This window comes from Nyctereutes procyonoides, unplaced genomic scaffold, assembly GCF_905146905.1.
Source record: "Nyctereutes procyonoides isolate TBG_1078 unplaced genomic scaffold, NYPRO_anot_genome, whole genome shotgun sequence".
NCBI lineage: Eukaryota > Metazoa > Chordata > Mammalia > Carnivora > Canidae > Nyctereutes > Nyctereutes procyonoides.
Window position 1 is genome coordinate 27,740,621 of NW_026575042.1, and position 20,338 is coordinate 27,760,958.

Genomic DNA, 20,338 nt, shown 5'->3' on the forward strand with positions numbered 1-20,338 from the left:
CTCCTCTGCAATGCCATGTTTCTCATTAATCAAGTGCCCTATGTGCATAGGTGTGTTTCAAAACCCTATCCTACTAAACTCATTTTTAATGATACTAAGAAAGTTACTTAATCACAAACCTTGGTCCTCTTAGCTCAATCAGTAATGGCCCAGTCTTTTCTATATGGAATTGGTAGATGGGGTTATTTTTGTGAGTTTCTTGGAAATTTCCACATCCTCCAGCACTCTGGCCACTCCACTTTCCATTAATCTAATAAAACAAAGTTTTTGTATTAACAAACTTCCCATTCTCCAATTCTACTTTAAAGACTTTAAAAAGGGAATGATGTCACCAAGATGGCAATAAAAGTTCCTCCTGCTTTGTTTCCCTTTGAATAGCTAATAGCAATTCAAGAAGAGGATACGACTGAGAAAATCCTAAACATGGGAATGAGGCAGAAGCAGCCTCTGTACCACAGAGACCAAGACAGATTGTATTAGAAGGAAAAGAGAAGTAGCTGCATGTTGACTGCATTGTCTCCAGGCCAGCACAGCACCAGGTGGAGAGGTCTTCCCTGAGCTGCTCATTCTTCCAGAGGACAAACCAGCCGCCCCCCCCCCCCCCCCGCCGCCAAGACTTGTGGGCTTGCTTTGCAGAAGCCCCTACCCTGACCTCACATGATGAGGATTGCAGGGGAATCTGGGGCTGAGAAGGGGGTGGGGTTTGCACCAACCCCCTCGGCATGGACCGCAGCAGACTGAATTCATACCTGTGGTGCCCAAGTAGTAATCCCAACCAGTGGCTTTGTTTATCCGCAGAACCAAGTTCAGAACACGCTCTGACCAGGGAACTTGGTGGGGTACAGACCTGCCTGATTTGGACACTCAGATGAGTTTTGCCAGCCCTATAGCTTGGATTGCCTACACATAGACAAGGAGCTGAGTCAGCCCCAACTGCTATGGAGAGTGCCTTCCAGCCCCATCTGACCAGAAGGGGGTCAACTATTGGCTGCTGTGCACGGTAGTGGTGCTTTAGCCAAGAGGCAGGCAGAACCAACAGTTTGCAAAGTAAAGCCAGTGGCCCTGTTTGGTTTCGGAATTTAGGGTGTAGGCGGGCTTGTGTTAAGACAACAAAGAGATGCTTCTCCTGCTGAGCCCAGGCAAGGCATCTGATTTGTGGGCCCACTCATAACTGAATACAGCCTTCAGCCTGTCTGACCAGGGAACCTAACCAGAGCATGTGGGAAGCTGCATAACCTAAATGCCCTGCTGATAGCACTTTTAACAACGAGCATGGCTTGTGGGTTTGCCCCATCTGCAGAGCAAAACCAGTGGTCTCACCTGATTAGGGAATTCAGTTCAAGTCCCCACACAATGAGCTGCATTATTCCTGGGTCCTGTCCTATTGCCCCACCAACACAGGGAAACGAATTCACAGCTCCACCTACTACTGACTACAGTACCATGTCCTGACCGTGTAGTAAGCCTGACCAGAGAATCTAAGCCACTTGGGTAGGGGCCAAGCCAGCAGTCCTACTCAACTATTCTCAGCTAGTGACCCAACCATCATCCCCATCCTTAGAATTTTAACAGTTACCTTGCCCAAAAACAGACCATCACGGCAGGTCCCCCATCTGCCCAAGGACAATACCAGCAGACACACCCAGAAACCCAAACTAAGCTAACTAGTGGAAAACTGTCCCTGCCACAGCAAAGCTGAAAAGTCTGGTAAAGGAGCCTGATTACCCAAATGTACAGATTTACAAACATAAAAACCAAGGATCACAAAAAATCAGGTAAATACAATATCACCAAAAAACCAAATACTACTCCAGTAACCCTACAAAAATGGAGATCTATGAATTATCACACAAGGAAGGCAGAACAATCCTTAAGGAAGCTTAATGAAGTATAACTGACATCCCCAGAGATGCAAGGATGGTTCAACATAGGCTTATCAGTCCAGTGTGGTATGTTACAACAGACCAAATGAAAAGAATCTTAAAATCATCTCAACAAATGCAGAAAAAGCATCTGGCAAAATTCGACATCCATTCATGATAAAACTCTTCCCTAAGAAATGAGGCACAGAAGGAACATATTTCAACGTAATAAAGGCCACGTGTGACAAGCTCATAGTTAACATCATACACAATGATGAAAGGTTGAAAGCTTCTTCTCTAAGATCAGGAACAAGACAAGGAAGTCCACTTTCACCACTCCTATCCTAGCTAATGCAATCACACAAGAAAGAGAAAATGTATCAGACCTGGAAAGCAAAAAAAAAAAGAACTGGAAAGTCAGAAGTAAAACTGTCTCTATTTAGAGAGGACATGATTTTATATATAGAAAAACCTAAAGAGACTCAATAAAAAAAAAAACTGTTAGATCTAATCAACAAATGCAATACAGTAGCATTTCTATGTTAACAACAAATTTTCTGAAAAACCAATCCCATTTATATTAACATCAAAAACAATAAGATACTTAGGAATAATATAAGGGGGTAAAAGGGCTGTCATCTCAAAACTATTATTACACACTAATAAAAGAAATTGAAGGTAACAGAATAAGTGGAAAGGTGTCCCATGTTCATGGACCAAAACAGTTAATACTATTAAAATGTCAATACACCAAAAGCCATCTATAAATTAAGTCCAATCCCTATCAGGATTCCAATGACTTTTTTTTAAAACACAAGTAGAAAAAACACTCTTAAAATTTACATAAAACCACAGAAGACCCTGAGTAGCCAAAGAAATCCTGAGAAAAAGCAGTAGATAACACACTTCCTGATTTCAAGCTATACTCATCAAAACAATACGACACAGTATAAAATCAGACATATAAACAAACAGAATAAAGAGCCCAGCAATAAATCAATTAATTAATATTTGACAAGGGAGCCAAGAATTCTCCCTCAAATTTCCCTCTACACATCTAGCCCACCCTGCAAAAACAGTCTCTCAGTCTACTATAAAGGTTCATCTACATGATGAACCCTTCCCTAATGACCAAAGTTTGCATAATCTTCTTTCTTTGAACTTTATTTCTTTCCACAGAATCACCTTATGTTGTTCAGTGAAGATCTTGTATTCCAACCCAGATTGGAGACCACTTACATTTCCTTTGTATTACTGTCAAGTCCAGAACGTTTTTATTTTGTAAAAAATTGTTAAATGTGAAGAATAAAATAAGAAAAGGAGAAAAAGGCAAAGAATTCAAAGAGTTCTCTGAGATTATGACCCAGAGAAAGGATTCTCTTACCTGTTTTGATAAGGTGTACGGTGAAGGAATCTTTGAAAAAGTAAAGCTGCAGGCTGAATATACCTAGATTGAAAAAAAAATTTATACTTATAAAAACAGCAAAGTGATAAAAGAATATACTGGAAGACTGAAAAATCAGTTGGCACATATAAAAGTCATTATTCTGTACACAGGTTTAGTGAACTGGGAATTGAGTAGCTAGGGTTCTTGTCCTGGCTTTGTCTGCTACTATGTATGACTCAGGGCAAACTCCCTAGGCCTTGATTTCTGCATTGAAGGAATAAAGGGGTAGAAGCAGTACCCCAATATCCCTAAAAATCTATTCTCATCGAGCTTCCTTACTGATGTATTGGGAAAAAACCCTATGCGGAACAAAATTACAATTTCCTCCCTCCCCCAAACCCACCAACCAAACAAAAAAATCTGCGCAGCTACGTGAGAGCAAGATGTTTACAGGCAACTGATTTCCTTTCACTAAGTTCAAAGTTGTGTTTTTTAAGTCAAATTATTACAAAGGCGAAAGGAGTTCTTAACTGCTTGCTCTGAAAACTACAATGTTCGTTCAGTATAACACTCAAAATAAAAACATTACTTTTCAAAAGCATTACTTTCTGCAAGAAGTATCATAATTTAATACTGAATTGATAGACATACAGACAAAAATTTACAGAGATCAATTTTCAGATATAAGTTTTTTCTATACCTAATCTCACTTATGAAGCAGAGCACATTATATACTTTGTACTCTTATATTCTGTTGCTGTATGTTGGTTTGTTTACTCACCCGGACAGTATAATGGATTGTATTCTGTTTTTCATACTGAGAAACCACTAATGTAAAGGTATGGGTCCCAGGTGTGGTCAGCTTTATCTTAGTCAAATAATGAGGGCTGTTAATTCGAATGCCATCAATGTATGGAGGCGGGTCACCTACAAATAAGTAGGTTTACAGAAAAGGACACTAAATTTAGTTCCTGTAGTTTTTAAATTTAAAGTATTATTGTTCATGATAGGAAAAAAAATTAAATGGACGGACATCCCTCCCCCCTTGATTCTATCTTTAAAATATAACAGTCCTAAAAATTTCAACTTAAAACTTTATAATTAAACAATTTAAATTTTTAAGTAATCTCTAATAAATAAATGCAATCTTTTGGAATACATTCAATGAGGTATAAGATAATTCCTATTAGCCTGTTACATTTTCTCCAACAGAGGATTTTAAAGTAGACTGGTTTTTTTAATTTTGGGGAAATTTTTTTAGACACAAAGAGGTATATAAAAATATATCTAAACACCCCACCATTCAGAACTAAATTAACACTTTTTTTTGGGTCATTCTAGCTTCTTTATAAAACAAAGTCCCTTTTAAACACTACCCTTAAATCTTATTCTGCTTCACTCTGATGGATTAATGGGCATCTTTTCAGACTTTAACACACACACATTCCTAAAAACAAATGTTATTTCTACGGGCATAGAGCTAAAAAAAAAAATTAAAAAAAAAAGGATAGCACATGTCTTACTTTAAACCTTTCATTTTTCACTCAACATGTTTAAGATTCATGTTGTTCTATATAGAGATGGTTTATTCCTTTTAACACTGCCTGTATAATATTCCATCATATAAATATGACTTATTTATATCCCCATTAGTTATACAATCTGACAGATATTTCTAATATTTTGCTATCACAAACAATGCTATCTGATATATTCTGATGTCTCATCAAAGTCAATACAATAAAATCTTTTCATGCATGTTAATTACTACATGTCATTTAATAAAGTCAGTGCTATATCACTTAGCTTACTTAGGAACACTGAATATTTATAATGTAATCGATTGGAAAAACTAAACGTTTTAGTATTTCAAACAGATAATAGGTCTCTAATGTTTAGAGTGGTGTGATCCAGTATGAAGAGAAAAAGAAGGGGGGCATATCTGTGATTTTGGACAAGGTTTCTAACCTGCGTCTCAGTTTACTCTGGTAAATGGGGAATGATGTAAGAGTGTTTTTTAAATTCACCTCAGAGTGTTATGATGAAAATAAAACCATAAACCAGAAACTATTTTTTTCTTGAAAAGGCAGTATCATTATACGTGAGCATTGTTTTTTTTTTTTTTAAATCCAAATAAAAAGGGTAACAGAAATATTTTTGAAATTCAAAACCCATTTAAACATCTTAATGCTAAGAATATATACTCATAATATTTGTGGGTTTTTTATTGTATAGTAGCCAATATATGAAAAATGGAAAATCTAGCTAATTTAACTTTAATCCTTGGAATACTATGTGCCATGCTCATTTTGGAATATCAAGGGATATCGACCGACAAGTATCAGGGCTGTCCCACCCATATCCCCCACCAGTGTAATGGGGGTAATAAATACTATGTTTTCCTTTGATCAAATAAAACAAGACTGAACAAAACCACTTTTCTTTGTGCCTTCTGAAAGAACTGTCAATAACTGCTTCCTTACCTCTCACTCTCTCCTCAGTCCACTCCATTTGGGCTTCTAAGCCCACTTCTCCACTAATTCTGTTCTTGTTAAGGTCAATAATGACTGCCAGGATGCTAAGTCCAATCATTTCTTTTCTAACCTAATCTTACCTCTGAAATAGCAACAGATGCAGTTGCCCACTCTTTCCTTCATGAAAGTCTTCCCTCGTGTCATGTAAAACCTTACTCTATTTCCTCAGGTATTTTGTTCTAATTTTTCTACAGTAACTTTCCCTCTGTCAACATTAAGATGCCGGATTCCAAGGGTCAGGTCCTGAGTGTTCATCTTTGTACCTACAATTCTCTCCACTGGCAATGTATACAGTCCTATCTTCAAAAGGTATCTATGTACCCCTGATTCTTCAATTTGTATCTATAATCCTAACCATATCTCAGAACTCTACTCAAAAATACAATTGCTTCATTATTTTCTACACTTGGGTATCTAACAGGTATCTGAAATGTAACAAAACCGAACATTAGCTTTTGGTTTTATTTCACAACAAAATTGCTCCTCTGCCTGCCACCAGCTCTTATTCCATCTCAATAAATGTTACAGCAACTTTTTAAGAACTGAGCCAAAAAACCAGAAATCAACCTTGATTCCTCTTTGCCCCCTATATCAACTCAAGTCCTGACAACCCTACTGAAACCCAAGTCTGTCCTCTCCGCATCATCTCACTCCACTCCTATGCTAAATTCTTTCTCAAATAAAATCACTAATTTGGTTCTCTGCTTCCATTTTTCCCCCTTTCCAATATATTCTACAAAGAATGTTCTTTAAAAGAAATTTATATCATGTCATTTTCTTGATCAAGGCTCTCCAATATTTCCTGTCACACTTAGAACAAAATCCAAACCCTTCGTGTGGCTTACAGAACATCATGTAATCTGAGCCTGCACACCCTTTCTGACCTCTTGATACTTTACCACCCCAGGCCTCCTGGCCTTTTTTCTAATACTCTTTTTCTCATTTTAGAGTCCTTGCACTTGTTCTTCCCTCCGCCTGTAATGCTTTTCCTTCTATTTGTTTGCATGACTGATTCCTTTTCTCACTCAGAGTTCCAATGTAACCCTTCTCAAAGAGGCCATCCAAGGGTCACCCAAGCAAAAACCAGTCACTAACACATGACCTAATTTATTTCTTTACTCACATATCACTATCCGGTATTTTTCTTATCTATCTCTCCAACAAGAACATAAACTAATTGTTCCTATCACTTAGTATGTCATAAACTTTTTTTTCACGTGGTTTCAAACTTTTTTTTTTTTTTAATTTTTATTTATGATAGTCACAGAGAGAGAGAGAGAGAGAGGCAGAGACATAGGCAGAGGGAGAAGCAGGCTCCATGCACCGGGAGCCTGACGTGGGATTCGATCCTGGGTCTCCAGGATCGCGCCCTGGGCCAAAGACAGGCGCCAAACCGCTGCGCCACCCAGGGATCCCCAGCAAAGTGGTTTCAATACAGTATGTTAAATGCCTCAGGAGCCCTGCAGAGGGAAAGATACACTTTACCTGGCAGAAAGTGTATCAGAGAGGAAATAACATATAAGCTGAATCTTAACCATGTTTATTACACAGAATAGAGTAAAAGGAGTAAGTGGGTAGAGAACAGGGAAGATAGAGACACTTGGGAGAAAAAACTGTATGAAAACAAGGGAAGCAGGGGGCATAGTGTGTTCCTGGAGTAGCCAGTACCTCACTGAGTGTACTATGAAAGGATGGGCCTGAGATAAAAGGCAACAGGAAGTTTAAGGTCAGGATACCAAAAGTCTAGCAAACCATGCCAAAGAACTGAGATTTTAGCCAGGAGTCCATGGAAAACCAGAGAATTTTTGATCAGAAAAAAAGACAGGATTTAAATTTTAGAAATACTACTCTGACAGCAATACCCAAGAATATAGGGATTCCAAGTACCTGAAATCTCTATATTAGAAACAAATCAAAACAAAACATAAAAGTAGCGTGAATACCAATATGTCTGTTCCAACGATGTTTATTAGTCTATCAGCATTATTTCTGCATATTATCTACATGAAATGACATTTTAATCAGGCAAATAAAAATGTTAATGTTTGCTTGAATGTCTATCTAGTAAACATACCTGGGTAATAAACTTTTTTTCCATCAGTTTTGTATACAACCATTGTGATAAATTCTCGATTATTTGCAAAATCATCCTGAAAGTACAAAGAATCCAATGGAGTTAGGAAAATGGGCTCAAAATGCTCTTAAGTAGGGGAAAAAATTCTAATTTTAAGAGCATTTCAGCTACTTAAAAAATACTTTTCTGAATTAGATTCATTTTAATGGATGCCCACATTGTATTAAGTAATATATTAAATAAGACTCTGAGGCTATTAGGATTATGGTCACCCTTTACGGAATCAGGTCTAATGATTTAACATTTCCAAACCCCCTTCAGAGTATTTTAATGTTAATTTTTAAAAAAAGATTTTATTTATTCATGAGAGACACACAGGTAGAGGGAGAAGCAGGCTCCATGCAGGGAGCCCAATGTGGGACTTGATCCCAAGGGACTTTGGTATCACACCCTGAGCCAAAGGCAGACACACTCAACTGCTGAGCCACTGAGGCGTCCCAATATTCTTTTTTTTTTTTTTTTAAGATTTTATTTATTTGACAGAGAGAGCGAGAGCACGCACACACATGGGGAGTGGCAGGCAGAGGGAGAGGGAGAAGCATGCTCCCCATGGAGCAGGGAACTTGATATGGGGCTCAATCCCAGGACCCTTCAAAGAAGCTGAAGGCAGACACTTAACTGACTGAGCCACCTAGGTGCCCCTAATAATGTTAATATTCTTAAGACCTAAAGCATACATAATCAACCTCAAAATCCTCACTGACAAGCAAAAATTCACCTTTTTCTTCAAAATTTTAAGTATATAAACGTCCTTAGGGGAAATATTCATTTAGGTAATGCAACACTTATTTTCAAGCACCTATATAAATGAAACAGGCTGATGACCGAATTATGTATCTTGGTCTAATATTTTTTAAAGTTTCTGTATGGGATATATAAGAAGGGATCAGTACCTTGTCGGTTATGTGTCTACTAAGCAAAACCCAAACGGCAGCGCCCCCTTGTGGACACTGCACCTCCAGTTTGTACTGGGGGTTGTTGGCCAGGCTATAGGCATCTTTCACAGGTCCTTGCTTAGCATCCCAAGTACTAAAAGATAAAGTCAACAAAGAAAGTAGTAATTAAATTTCTCATTGAGCTAAAACACTATTTTTTAAAAGTTTTGTGTTTCCAATACAATTAAGTTATCAGGATTTTTGTTTTATTGCTTAAAATTTTTTTGGTATAACCAAGATAGCATATAAACAAATAACTATTACATGGTAGTCATCTGTGTTCATGACAAAGAAAATGCTAGTCTTCATAAATTAATCCTTATACCTCATGTGAAAAAAGTGGAGACTACTATAAAGTATATTCTGAAATATGAAAGTAAGTTACCTGTGAATACATGTTGATTCTTTAAAAAGACCTGGATTCCAACTCAAATAAATCACATCATAATACTGGCAGAGATCATCCCATGAAATCCAAAATATTCCTGAAAATTAGATGTCTGTTAATCTATAAAATGTCTTAATGATAAATGACTTCAGTTAGGTACATTTCGTATTGTTACAGTGTGTTATTTAAAGATTGTATTAAAGATGGTATTAAAAGATGGTATTAAAATTAAGAAAATATACTTACCATTGTCTATTTTCTGAGCTGTGCGAGGATCAAAGTTTAAATATTTTTGTAACTCTGGGGTCCAGTTTTTTACATCATTTTCACTATATCTTCCTTTCCAACGTAAATGACTCCAAGGATTTTTCAGTTGGATAAATCGTAGCCCCTATTAAAAAAAAAAAAACAGGAGATAAAGTTACAAAACAGTTTTACCGAAGTTTTATTAGTTATAGATGCATTTTCTAAGAGAGGATGCATTTTGAATACTGATCAAAATACTTTTCCTTCCATCTCAACTTTAATCAACATTTTCAGTAGGTCACATATCTGATCAAAAACTGTAAATGCCGGGATCCCTGGGTGGCGCAGCGGTTTAGCGTCTGCCTTTGGCCCAGGGCGCGATCCTGGAGACCCGGGATCGAATCCCACATCGGGCTCCCGGTGCATGGAGCCTGCTTCTCCCTCTGCCTGTGTCTCTGCCTCTCTCTCTCTCTGTGACTATCATAAATAAATAAAAATTAAAAAAAAAAAAAACAAACTGTAAATGCCTACCTATTCCTGAGAGCTATGCTGCCCATACGGTAGTTACTACCCAGAGGTGGTAATTATCAAATTTAATTAAAATTCAAAATTAAAAAAAATAAAAGTTGGGCTCCCTGTGAGGAGCCTGCTTCTTCCTCTACTTGTGTCTCTGCCTCTTCTCTCTCTCATGAATAAATCTTTAAAAAAAAAAAAAACTGGTCACATTTCAAGTGTTCAAGGACCATGTATAGCTAGTAGCTAATACACACAGCACAATACAAATATGGAACATTTCCATCATAGTAGGAAGTTCTTTTGGACAGTGCTGCCTTAGAGCATCAAGAATTTTTTCATTCTTTCAAAAACCTACTCTGCTCTGAACTCACTTTATTTTCCAGTACTCATTTCCCATGTATCTTTGACTTTAATTTAGTCTTTCCTCTCATAATCCCACAAACAATCCTTATTCATTTTTACTTCTAAAAGCATTTACATTTACCTATGTTGTCTCCCTTTCTTGGAAGGCCCTCTCTGATCTCCTATAATCACCTTCCTTCCTTCAGATCCTCCTTAGCTTTTTCCTCCACTGACTGTCTCTCAGTGAAGACTGAAGCAGCGAAGAAGAGAAAAAGAACATGGACTTTGGAGTCAGAATGAAATGGGACCAAATGCCAACTCTACTATTAATTAAGTTTATGGATTTTGGGTGGGTCATTTACTCTCTGATCAGTTGTTTACTCACATGTAAAATGAGCATTATAATGTCTCCTAGAACACTGTTGTGAAGACTAAACGAATATAAAATATTTAACAATTAGTAATTTCCTTCTCCTTTTAATTACTACCTCTTCTCTAAATTTTAGTGCTAACCCTCTGTATTTCTTTAGTTTAAAACAAATAATATCCTATCTTGTTTCCTACTTGTGCAAATATAAGTCTTGTTTGCCCCAATGAGATTGTAAACTCCTTGAAATGGTAACACTACTGTCCTTTTTCAGAAGTCTCCCCTGAGTTTATAAAACAAAGTGTTAAGGTTATAGTAAGTGGCTCAACAAATAGTGGGTGTGTCTATAGAACTGATTACGTGGACTCAGAAAATCAAAAGAGCTTGTAAATCCAAGAGTATTTGTTTTATTTTCAAACAAATTAGGAAATTGTATTTGTTTTCTAATGATATCAAACTGGGGAGACATTTTTGAAAGACATATTCCTTGGCTTTATAAATGTGGCAAATGATGGCCTGGGATAAATGTAATTTCTGGACTAAGACTCATTTCTCTCAGGAATCTTCAAATTGCTTTTCTCAGTTTCTTCTTACCACTTGTCCACCCCTGCCCCTATTGTAGAGATATTTAACTCTTAATTTATTATTTCTTCATAAAACCTACTTCTACATAAGCAGGAAATCTGCCTTATTTCAGAACTCTATCACTTCTTAAAGAAGGAATATAAAAGAGAGGAAATTGCTGCTAAGCAATTCTGGGGCAGGTCCCAGGCATCACTGACATTTAAGGACACTAAGAAAGAGCTATAGATTTTGTTTGGATAGAGAGCCTGCAATTCAGAACCCTGAACAAGGAAGAAACGTAACCAAAACCGGATCTAGTTTATGATGCAACATCCCATTTTCAAAGTTATTTCCAAAGGGCAGCAAATGAAAAAACTTCGATAAATTCAGAAATCCCTTGGTAAGACTTGCTGGACTTAAAGACTGCAGCTTGAAACTGAGATATATCTTCACAGTAGACTATGAAACATCATTCCAAGTAGGAGACAACAAAATGACCCAAAGGACTGATACTAAAACTGAAGATCTTAGGACATTCAAACTGGTTAGAAGCAAACAAAAAGGATAACATTTTCACACAAGTATTAATAAAATCTCATTAAGTGAAGAAATTCACAAATGTAGAAGATTGGCAGTAGCTTTAGTCTAAGATAGGTCTATCTGCACAACAGAGACTAGAGATAAATGCCTGAATGAAATAAATATTTTTGGGTATTTTTTTTAAAGGAAATATTTATTTATTTATTTATTTATGATAGGCACACAGTGAGAAAGAGAGAGGCAGAGACATAGGCAGAGGGAGAAGCAGGCTCCATGCACCGGGAGCCCGATGTGGGATTCGATCCCGGGTCTCCAGGATCGCGCCCTGGGCCAAAGGCAGGCGCTAAACCGCTGCGCCACCCAGGGATCCCTATTTTTGGGTATTTTTTAAATAAAGATTTATTCATTTGACAGAGAGAGACAAAGAGAGTGAGCACAAGTGGGGTGAAGGGGCAGAGGGAGAAGCAGGCAACTCACAGGACCTTGGGATTACGACCTAAGTCAAAGGCAGGTGCTTAACTGACCAGGCCACTCAGGAACCCTAAAAATATTTTTAAATTCAAGTCAGAACTAAGGAACTATCTCAAAATACAGACAGCATACTCTACCTACACATGCTCTAAAATGCCTTAATCTCTACAGGAAAACTCCCACATGGAATTGATAATATGAGTGCTTTCGGATTTTTAACTAAACAGCTGTTACTGAAATTCTTACTTTATTGGCATTTAGCAAATTTATAAATGTAATCTTTTTAGGTCAAGCCACAGGTGTCTATTTCATAAACCTGTTATTTGTCTAGTTTCCTTTCAACAATCAGACTAGCCTCATTATTCAAAGTAAAAGATACAATCTTCACAGAAAATTTCCTCAAATTCAAGCTTTCATATGGACTTTCATTATCTAAATTTAATTACCTTGCCATTACCTCACTATTAATCATCTACCAGAAAGTTTTAATAATAAAGTAACATACACATAATGCTATAATAGCAACTGTTATTCCCAATGTTTTAACTCATGTTTGTGGAAAACCACATTTCTAAAAGAAACACAACCTCTCAGCTTATTCAATTTCCCATACATTTTTATTTTTTTGCTTTAAGTAATCAATTTTTATGCTACTTTTACAGGAATACACTATTCTATACAGTATGGTTAGTGGCTGATTTAGAAAACCTTGAGATGTGGTAGCAGGTCCTTACTGCTTCATAGTTCATATAATTCCATGTGCCATATAAGAAAATAAATCTAATTAATACATAATGGAATACTGTTATTGCTGATTGATCACTACTTCCTTCTGTAAGTTTAAGCAAGGGAAACAGGAACACATGGCTGGGTAAACTTTCCAGTGACTACACAGCTTAGGTACTCTATATCATCAGGGAAAAAGAATTCTCCTGTAATCATCTTTGTATTTTCTAATCCATAGAATGGATCTATTTTTCAGTTAAAAAGAACTAATCAGTAACCCAAGAAGTAATCAAGTCAACCACTCCAACACCTGAGCAGAGAAAGGGTCTGAAATGTCTTAAAGCATGTGAGAGCTGTCAGGATGAGAAACATTTGCAAACCCACTGGCAGGTTTCTTATTCACATTCTCTTATTTTTTGCTCTTTCACAAATGCTTACTGAATGTCTACCATGCTCTTGAGACTAACGCTATGCTATGATTGACCCCAACACCAGCAAATAGCCCAGAACCTTGAGGGCTGTGTGTTTACCTCAACCCTTTACTTTTATGAAAAAGAAAAAGGCAAAAGGCATTTGTTTTATCAACATCTGTGCATCACTATCATTACATTTCCTCTATTTTATTTCATAATTTCTAATGGTTGAGATCAAATTATTTAATGTAATAGGTGGAATGATTTTTAAAATTTCATCTAAACCTTGACCTGTCAGTATGCAAGAGTCTATTATACTTTTGATGAGCACTGGATGTTGTATGTAAGTGGTCACTGAATTCTACTCCAGAAACCAGTATCACACTGTATTCTAACTAAAATTTAAATTAAAAAAAAAAAAAAGAGGCTATTACACTATTTGGGATCCTTGCAATGTCTTATTATCAGGTATGAGAAAGAAAAAAAAATGTAAAACCAAACCTTGAACTCTCTAATGTCCAAAACAGCATAAGCATGTGTGGGAACCAGACCCCACTTCTCTCCTTCAGCTTCAGTCATCATTCCAGTTGATGCGGTGATGAGGACATCCCCTTTGTGAAACCTGGAATGACCCCAACAGACAAATAATTAAAAGAAAACAGGTTTGTAACCTCAGATCACATTGTCTTTCCTTTATTGTAAGGGTTTAAAATTTCTGCAAATCTGACATCTCTAAAACTGGCTATTCTCAATACCCCTCAAAGAACAAGAAGTACATTTCTACTTCACAAATTAACAGATAAATTATATTGCCCCAATTTCCTCCAGTTTTATTTTATTTTTTAAAAGATTGTATTTATTCATGAGAGACACAGAGAAAAGAGAAAGAGAGAGAGAGAGAGAGAGAGAGAGAGAGAGAGAGAGAGGCAGAGACACAGGCAGAGGGAGAAGCAGGCTCCATGCACCGGGAGCCTGACGTGGGATTCGATCCCGGGTCTCCAGGATCACGCCTGGGCCAAAGGCAGGCGCCAAACCGCTGCGCCACTGGGGCTGCCCTGCAGCATCTCTTTTAAATAAGACATAAATTTTAACAAACAGCCTCTTTTACTACTAAAAAGAGAAAGGGAGAAGAGAGAGAAAGAGAGAGAAAATGTTTACCTTTGATAAAGCATTCTGAAAGAATTATCCTTACTGAAAGTTTGGCTATCTGAATGCATAGCAATTCTTTCTGGTATCCACCCCGTCAGTGCATGAAGATCAATATTCTGCAACATAAACATATTTTCAGGACCATCAATATTATTGTCAAGCTCTTAAATAAATCCCCAGGGTAGCTATTAAATCTCATTGATTTGATATAATGATTTCAATAGACTAAATCAGAGGGTAGTAAGCTGTTTTTGACAATAATACATTTCTTGTTTAACTCAAATTCCTACCTGGATTTAAGCAGAAGTTTATCTATTCCTTATAACCTCCATTGCTTTTCCTAAACCCAACTGTTTTACTGGTAAATATGATACAAACTTAAAACATGTTACAGATAAAAGGTGCTTTAATAATGATGACAGTCACCATTTAGTGAGTTCTTAGGATAGCCACTTTTCTATTATCTTATATATATTCTCATTCTTTCCCTCTCTATGCTGCACTGGGTAAATTAAAAGGCAGTGAATTAGGGATCCCTGGGTGGCGCAGCGGTTTGGCGCCTGCCTTTGGCCCAGGGCGCGATCCTGGAGACTCGGGATCGAATCCCATATCGGGCTCCCGGTGCATGGAGCCTGCTTCTCCCTCTGCCTGTGTCTCTGCCTCTCTCTCTCTGTGACTATCATAAAAATAAAAATAAAATTAAAAAAAAAAAAAAAAAAAAGGCAGTGAATTAGAAACTAAACTCTTGGGGCACCTGGGTGGATCAGTGGGTTTAGCATCTGCCTTTGGCTCAGGTCATGATCTCAGGGTCCTGGGGATCCCTGTGTCTGGCTCTCTGCTCAGTGAGGATGAGGAGAACACTTTTTCCTCTGCCCTCCCTCTGCTTGCACTTTCTTGCTCTGCCTCTCTGATTCACAAATAAATAAAATCTTAAAAAAAGAAAACACCAAACAACCTAAACTATAAAAATAATTGAAGGACAGAACAACTGAGTGTATAGGCTAAGAAGAGATTTTAACATCCTATTGCATTTAACTATGACCTATACATTCTATGCCTTGCATTGTAAGAACTAGAAGAGTGAAGGAGAGACCAGGTACGAGGCAGGGAAACTAACCAGCTACGAATGATGGATGACTTGCATACGTTACTTCACTTAATCTTCACAACTCTGAGAGGTGGATATTATCCTCATATTACACACAAGCAAGGAGGCTAAGAATGGTTACATACCTTTTCTAAGGCCACAGGCTGGTTAGTGTCGTAATTCAAATTATGCTAATCTAATTTCTGGCATAAGCCCAGGCTACCCCATACAACTAAAGGACACTGGCACACTTTGATTTTATAGGTTAAGTAGTGTTAAGATTGGGCAAAACTAAAACACCCTGAATTTACAAATCAAAAACCACACATAAGGATGACAAAATGACACATCCTTTGATCTGAAGAGATTTCTTTGAAAAGGTACACTTTCCGTGAGCCGCTGTACGGGGATCTGGGGCGCTGCCAGGGCTTCAGGTGCACGGCTGCTGCTCCCACCCGACGCCCCCGCGTGCAGAGGGCCGAGTGCCAGTGCAAGCCCCCCACCTCCAGGTGGCTCCAAGGGGCCGAGATGAGAGCCAGCTCACTCAAGGCCAGATTTCTTAAAACCCTGGGGATGCCCCGGGCCCCAAGCTCCCTGCTGCAATGACCCAAGGGGTGGTGCTAGGAGGTTCCCTGGTGCGCAGGCCACGGCCAGCAGAGAGGGGGCCTTTCCTCCTGGGTCGGAGCAGAAGAGTAAGTTTTAAATGTCACCATTCCAGTGGAAACCCCAGATGTGACTGGGTCCAAATTATAACCTTTGGGCTGGTGTTTCTGCTGTTATAAAACCCAAATGTTGCTTGCAGTCTAAAAAAAAAAGACCATCCAATTGGTCTTGCATCCCAACATGTCTCGCAGACATACATTTTTGGTTTCCTTGAATCCTTTACAATGCACTATCCTTGTAAAAGAAAATACAGTTTCCCCTAATAAGGTAGACTGAGAAACATTTTTCAGGGCAGATACTGTTTTGTTTTCCTTTAAACAAAAATATCATCTATAATCTTTCAAATTTAAAACAGTCATATTAGATAGCATAAATCTGTTTCTGGATCATCCTGATACTTACTGAATTGGATCCTGGGAAATCATATCCTCCCATGACCTTCATATATGCTTTTTCTATGAGGGAAACCCATAATTCACTTTTGTTGTTAGAGTAAGAACAGAGCAATTCTCCCTTATGATCAACAGGTAATTGATCATCAATTATCACCTGGAGAAAGAGAACATGAATTTCCTTAGGTGGTACAAAATATCTTAAAATCCTTTCTATCAAGGAAAAAAATACCTTTCATACAAATGAAATAAAATGCACAATATGCCTATTATTAAAGTAATTATAGCTTCATATTTTTAGAATCTGATCAATTATAAAATGTTATACAATGTCTTCATTCAATTTTATAGGCTAATTTCCCTGTCAGGTGATAATCATGAGCCAACTGGTTAAACAGATCTATACCATCAAAATTATTACAGATTCTAGAAATGTACATTATATCCAAAATAATTATAAAAGGGCCTCACTATTAAGGTATATCACAGTATTACTAGGAGTAACTTTACTAAGCCTGCAAAAAGACTCATGTTATGTACAGTTGTAAAAACAGAACAGTATGGCTAAAAAATACATTTAATAGAGGAAGTCATTACCACAAAGCTACAGTTTCTAAGTCACATTATAAAGTGATCTGGGAAACAAGATGATAGGCGGAATTCTGATCTAATAGGAGAGTCATGGAACTATTATTTTCAAAGATTCTTTAAATAAGGGTTAAAGATTACAGTTCTGAAAAACCATTCTCAATGATTTTGCTTAATTTTTAAGAACCAGCAGGGGTTCTCAGAGGGTCTTAGCATCACCATTATCGGGGGAATTTATTAGAAATGCAGATTATGGCCCCACCCCCACAACTTCTGAAATGGAAACTCCCAGGGTGGGGGTGAGATGGGGGTGAGAGAGCAATTTTTTGTTTATTTTTTTAAAAGTATTTATTTATTCATAGAGATGCAGAGAGAGAGAGAGAGAGAGAGAGAGAGCGAGGCAGAGACACAGGCAGAGGGAGAAGCGGGCTCCATGCAGGGAGCCTGACATGGGACTCCATCCAGGGTCTCCAGTCATGCCCTGGGCTGCAGGCGGCGCTAAACCGCTGCACCACCTGGGCTGCGCGCAATTTTTGTTTAAAGCCTCCACGTGATTCTACACATCCCAAAATTTGAGTATTGCTGAGTCACAGAGCAACTTTTCAGACTGAAAGCACCAGGGGATTTGTTTAAATGCCGATTCTTGATTTAGTAGGTTCAGGGTGAGACCTAAAATTTTGCAATTCTAACAAGTCCCCAGGTAATGCTAATGTTGATTCCTGGACCTCTGAGTAGATAAGAGCTAGAGAATCCCAACAATGTCAGGCCATTACAACAAATTCATACTTAAGGAAATTAATGTAATTTAAAACTGTATGTATTTCACAAAGGAAAATATAATTTTAAAGGCTTGTTGAATTTGAAGTTATGACTACACATATAAATTCCTATGACTTATTAGATTTAGTTTGTCCAATTTCCTTTTAATCAATTAAGAACTATCAGATTAAGGTTTAAGCATTAGTAATCATTAGCTCAATGTTACTTATTGAAATCTTTTATAAATTTCCCAAAACCATTTTAAAAAAGATTTTCTTAATTTTTATTTTTAATTATTAACATATGATGTTATTGGTAGTAATATGCATAACACCAGACTCAAAATCTTTTAAAATGTTTACACAGATAACATTTCTTAATGATTCTACTCAATATTCAAAAGTGGGGAAGGGAGAGAGAGAAGGGGTTGGGGGTGGGGAAAGATTATTCACCTTTCTTGGGACACCATTGAGGTGAAGTTTTACCATATACTTTCCACATGGATTGTATTCTGGCTCACCATCCTTATTCTGAGGGTAAATTATGCTTTTGTAAGGAAAATAAATATTGAAATACCAAATTAATATTCAATAAACTACTATGCAGGATATTTTAGACATATGCTATTGTCTTGGCAATTTTATAAAAATAAACATAAGAATATTTTTCTATAATAGGCCTAGAAAAAGAATTTCACCCTAATCAAAGTGCTTATTTAACATAAAGTATCTCATGAGATCATACAGTAGGGCATAAATTTCACAATACTCTGAAAAATACAAAGTTTTTAATTATATACTCTAATGAATTTTCTATTAAATGGATATGTTTTATGCTAGTTAAAATAATCTTCTACAACTGGCTTAAGATTCTTGAGACCATTTCAATTAACCAGAACTAAGGCAACTAACCACAACTCTGACAGAGATAAAGTTAACACAAAATTATCTAATAAAGTCACACAAAATTATCTAATAAGACACTTGTATCAGTATCAATTTTCTTTTACACTATCATATTATTTACTTATGTGATCTATTTATCCAAGATGGGAAATAGCTTGAAACTAAGGCCTGTATTTAATTTATCTTTTTAATCTTAGGACTTACGCAAAAACCACTCAGGAAAAGATGCATGAAAAAATTATAATGCTTAATTTTTACAGTGAATGATTTTTTAGCTAATAGAACTTTTAAAAATTGAGAGAAATACATCAATAACATTTCAGTACATGCTAAAGCAGTTCTGGTCAAAAGAAATATTTTCATTTTCCAGTTGCCATTTAAAACTTAAAAAAAGGTGAGATTTTAATATATTTTATTTAACCAAACTTATACAAAATATTATTTCAATAGTGTAAACACTATAAAAATTTGATATTATTTTCCAATTTTATATATCTTTTGTATTTAGTTTTCAAAATCTAATGCATTTTATTTAAAGTTATAGCCCATTTTGATTCAGACTAGCCCATTTCAAGTATACAATATCCACATGTGGCTAGTGGCTACCATATACTATAGTGTAATTATGAGTAAGATATCATTTTACTTTAACCAATTTCACTTATTTCAAAACATACCTATTTCATATATATTAACACATGTGCATATATTCTTAGGCTATTTTAGGAAATCTTTCCGCATTCACAAATCATCTGCTTAACATAGAGGGCCACAATATTCTAAGTGATATGCCTTCTTCACTTTCTAGGCAGATAAGACATAAGCTGTTAATTTCTAGTTAAGAGACGATTATATGAAAGGGGCTAAAGGGACAAATATAAAACTTTACCTGGTAATCAACTTCTTATTAAATCGTCTTTCATAAGCTGCACTGATAGCCAGTGATGCCACAAAGGAACAATCTGATACTATTGTCTGTTAATAAGAATTTATTAATAAATTAATTCATTTATGTAATTTCAACATTACCACAATATTTAAGCACTGCACCTAAGCAACTGGCTTTTTATACTGAATTAACTATTACTTGAATATCAAAATAATAAACAGAAATGCTATACTGCCAACTCATATTTTATTCAGACAAATCCTAGAAAAACTGAATAGGATATTTCAATAAAACTAAATTGGAACAAATATGGATGATGTATTTCTGAATAAATGAAATTCAGAATAAAATTTCTGAATAAAAAGCATACTCACTGAACCCACATATTTTTAAGCATAATCTAAGGGCATTTAAAAAAAAGTTGGTTTATTATAATACAACCAATTAAACTGAATATTCATATGAAAAGATTCTTCAATCA

The 20,338-nt window shown here is 36.5% G+C and overlaps 1 protein-coding gene across 2 annotated transcripts in view; it reads right to left on the reverse strand.

Annotated features, from left to right (window-relative positions):
• CAPN7 (calpain 7) overlaps positions 1-20,338 on the reverse strand; it is a 40,521-nt gene that overhangs the window by 3,044 nt on the left and 17,139 nt on the right. Inside the window, exons 8-19 of one of the 2 annotated variants that reach the window (XM_055321097.1) lie at positions 19,858-19,943; positions 18,516-18,609; positions 16,727-16,873; positions 14,584-14,690; positions 13,927-14,047; positions 9,487-9,631; positions 9,238-9,337; positions 8,811-8,946; positions 7,858-7,933; positions 4,031-4,176; positions 3,247-3,309; positions 120-250 (exon numbers count right to left, since the gene is read on the reverse strand). In XM_055321097.1, coding sequence (XP_055177072.1) covers positions 120-250; positions 3,247-3,309; positions 4,031-4,176; positions 7,858-7,933; positions 8,811-8,946; positions 9,238-9,337; positions 9,487-9,631; positions 13,927-14,047; positions 14,584-14,690; positions 16,727-16,873; positions 18,516-18,609; positions 19,858-19,943 — 1,352 coding nt within the window. The remainder of the gene's footprint in view (positions 1-119; positions 251-3,246; positions 3,310-4,030; positions 4,177-7,857; positions 7,934-8,810; positions 8,947-9,237; positions 9,338-9,486; positions 9,632-13,926; positions 14,048-14,583; positions 14,691-16,726; positions 16,874-18,515; positions 18,610-19,857; positions 19,944-20,338) is intronic. The other variant, XM_055321098.1, reaches the window with a different exon arrangement.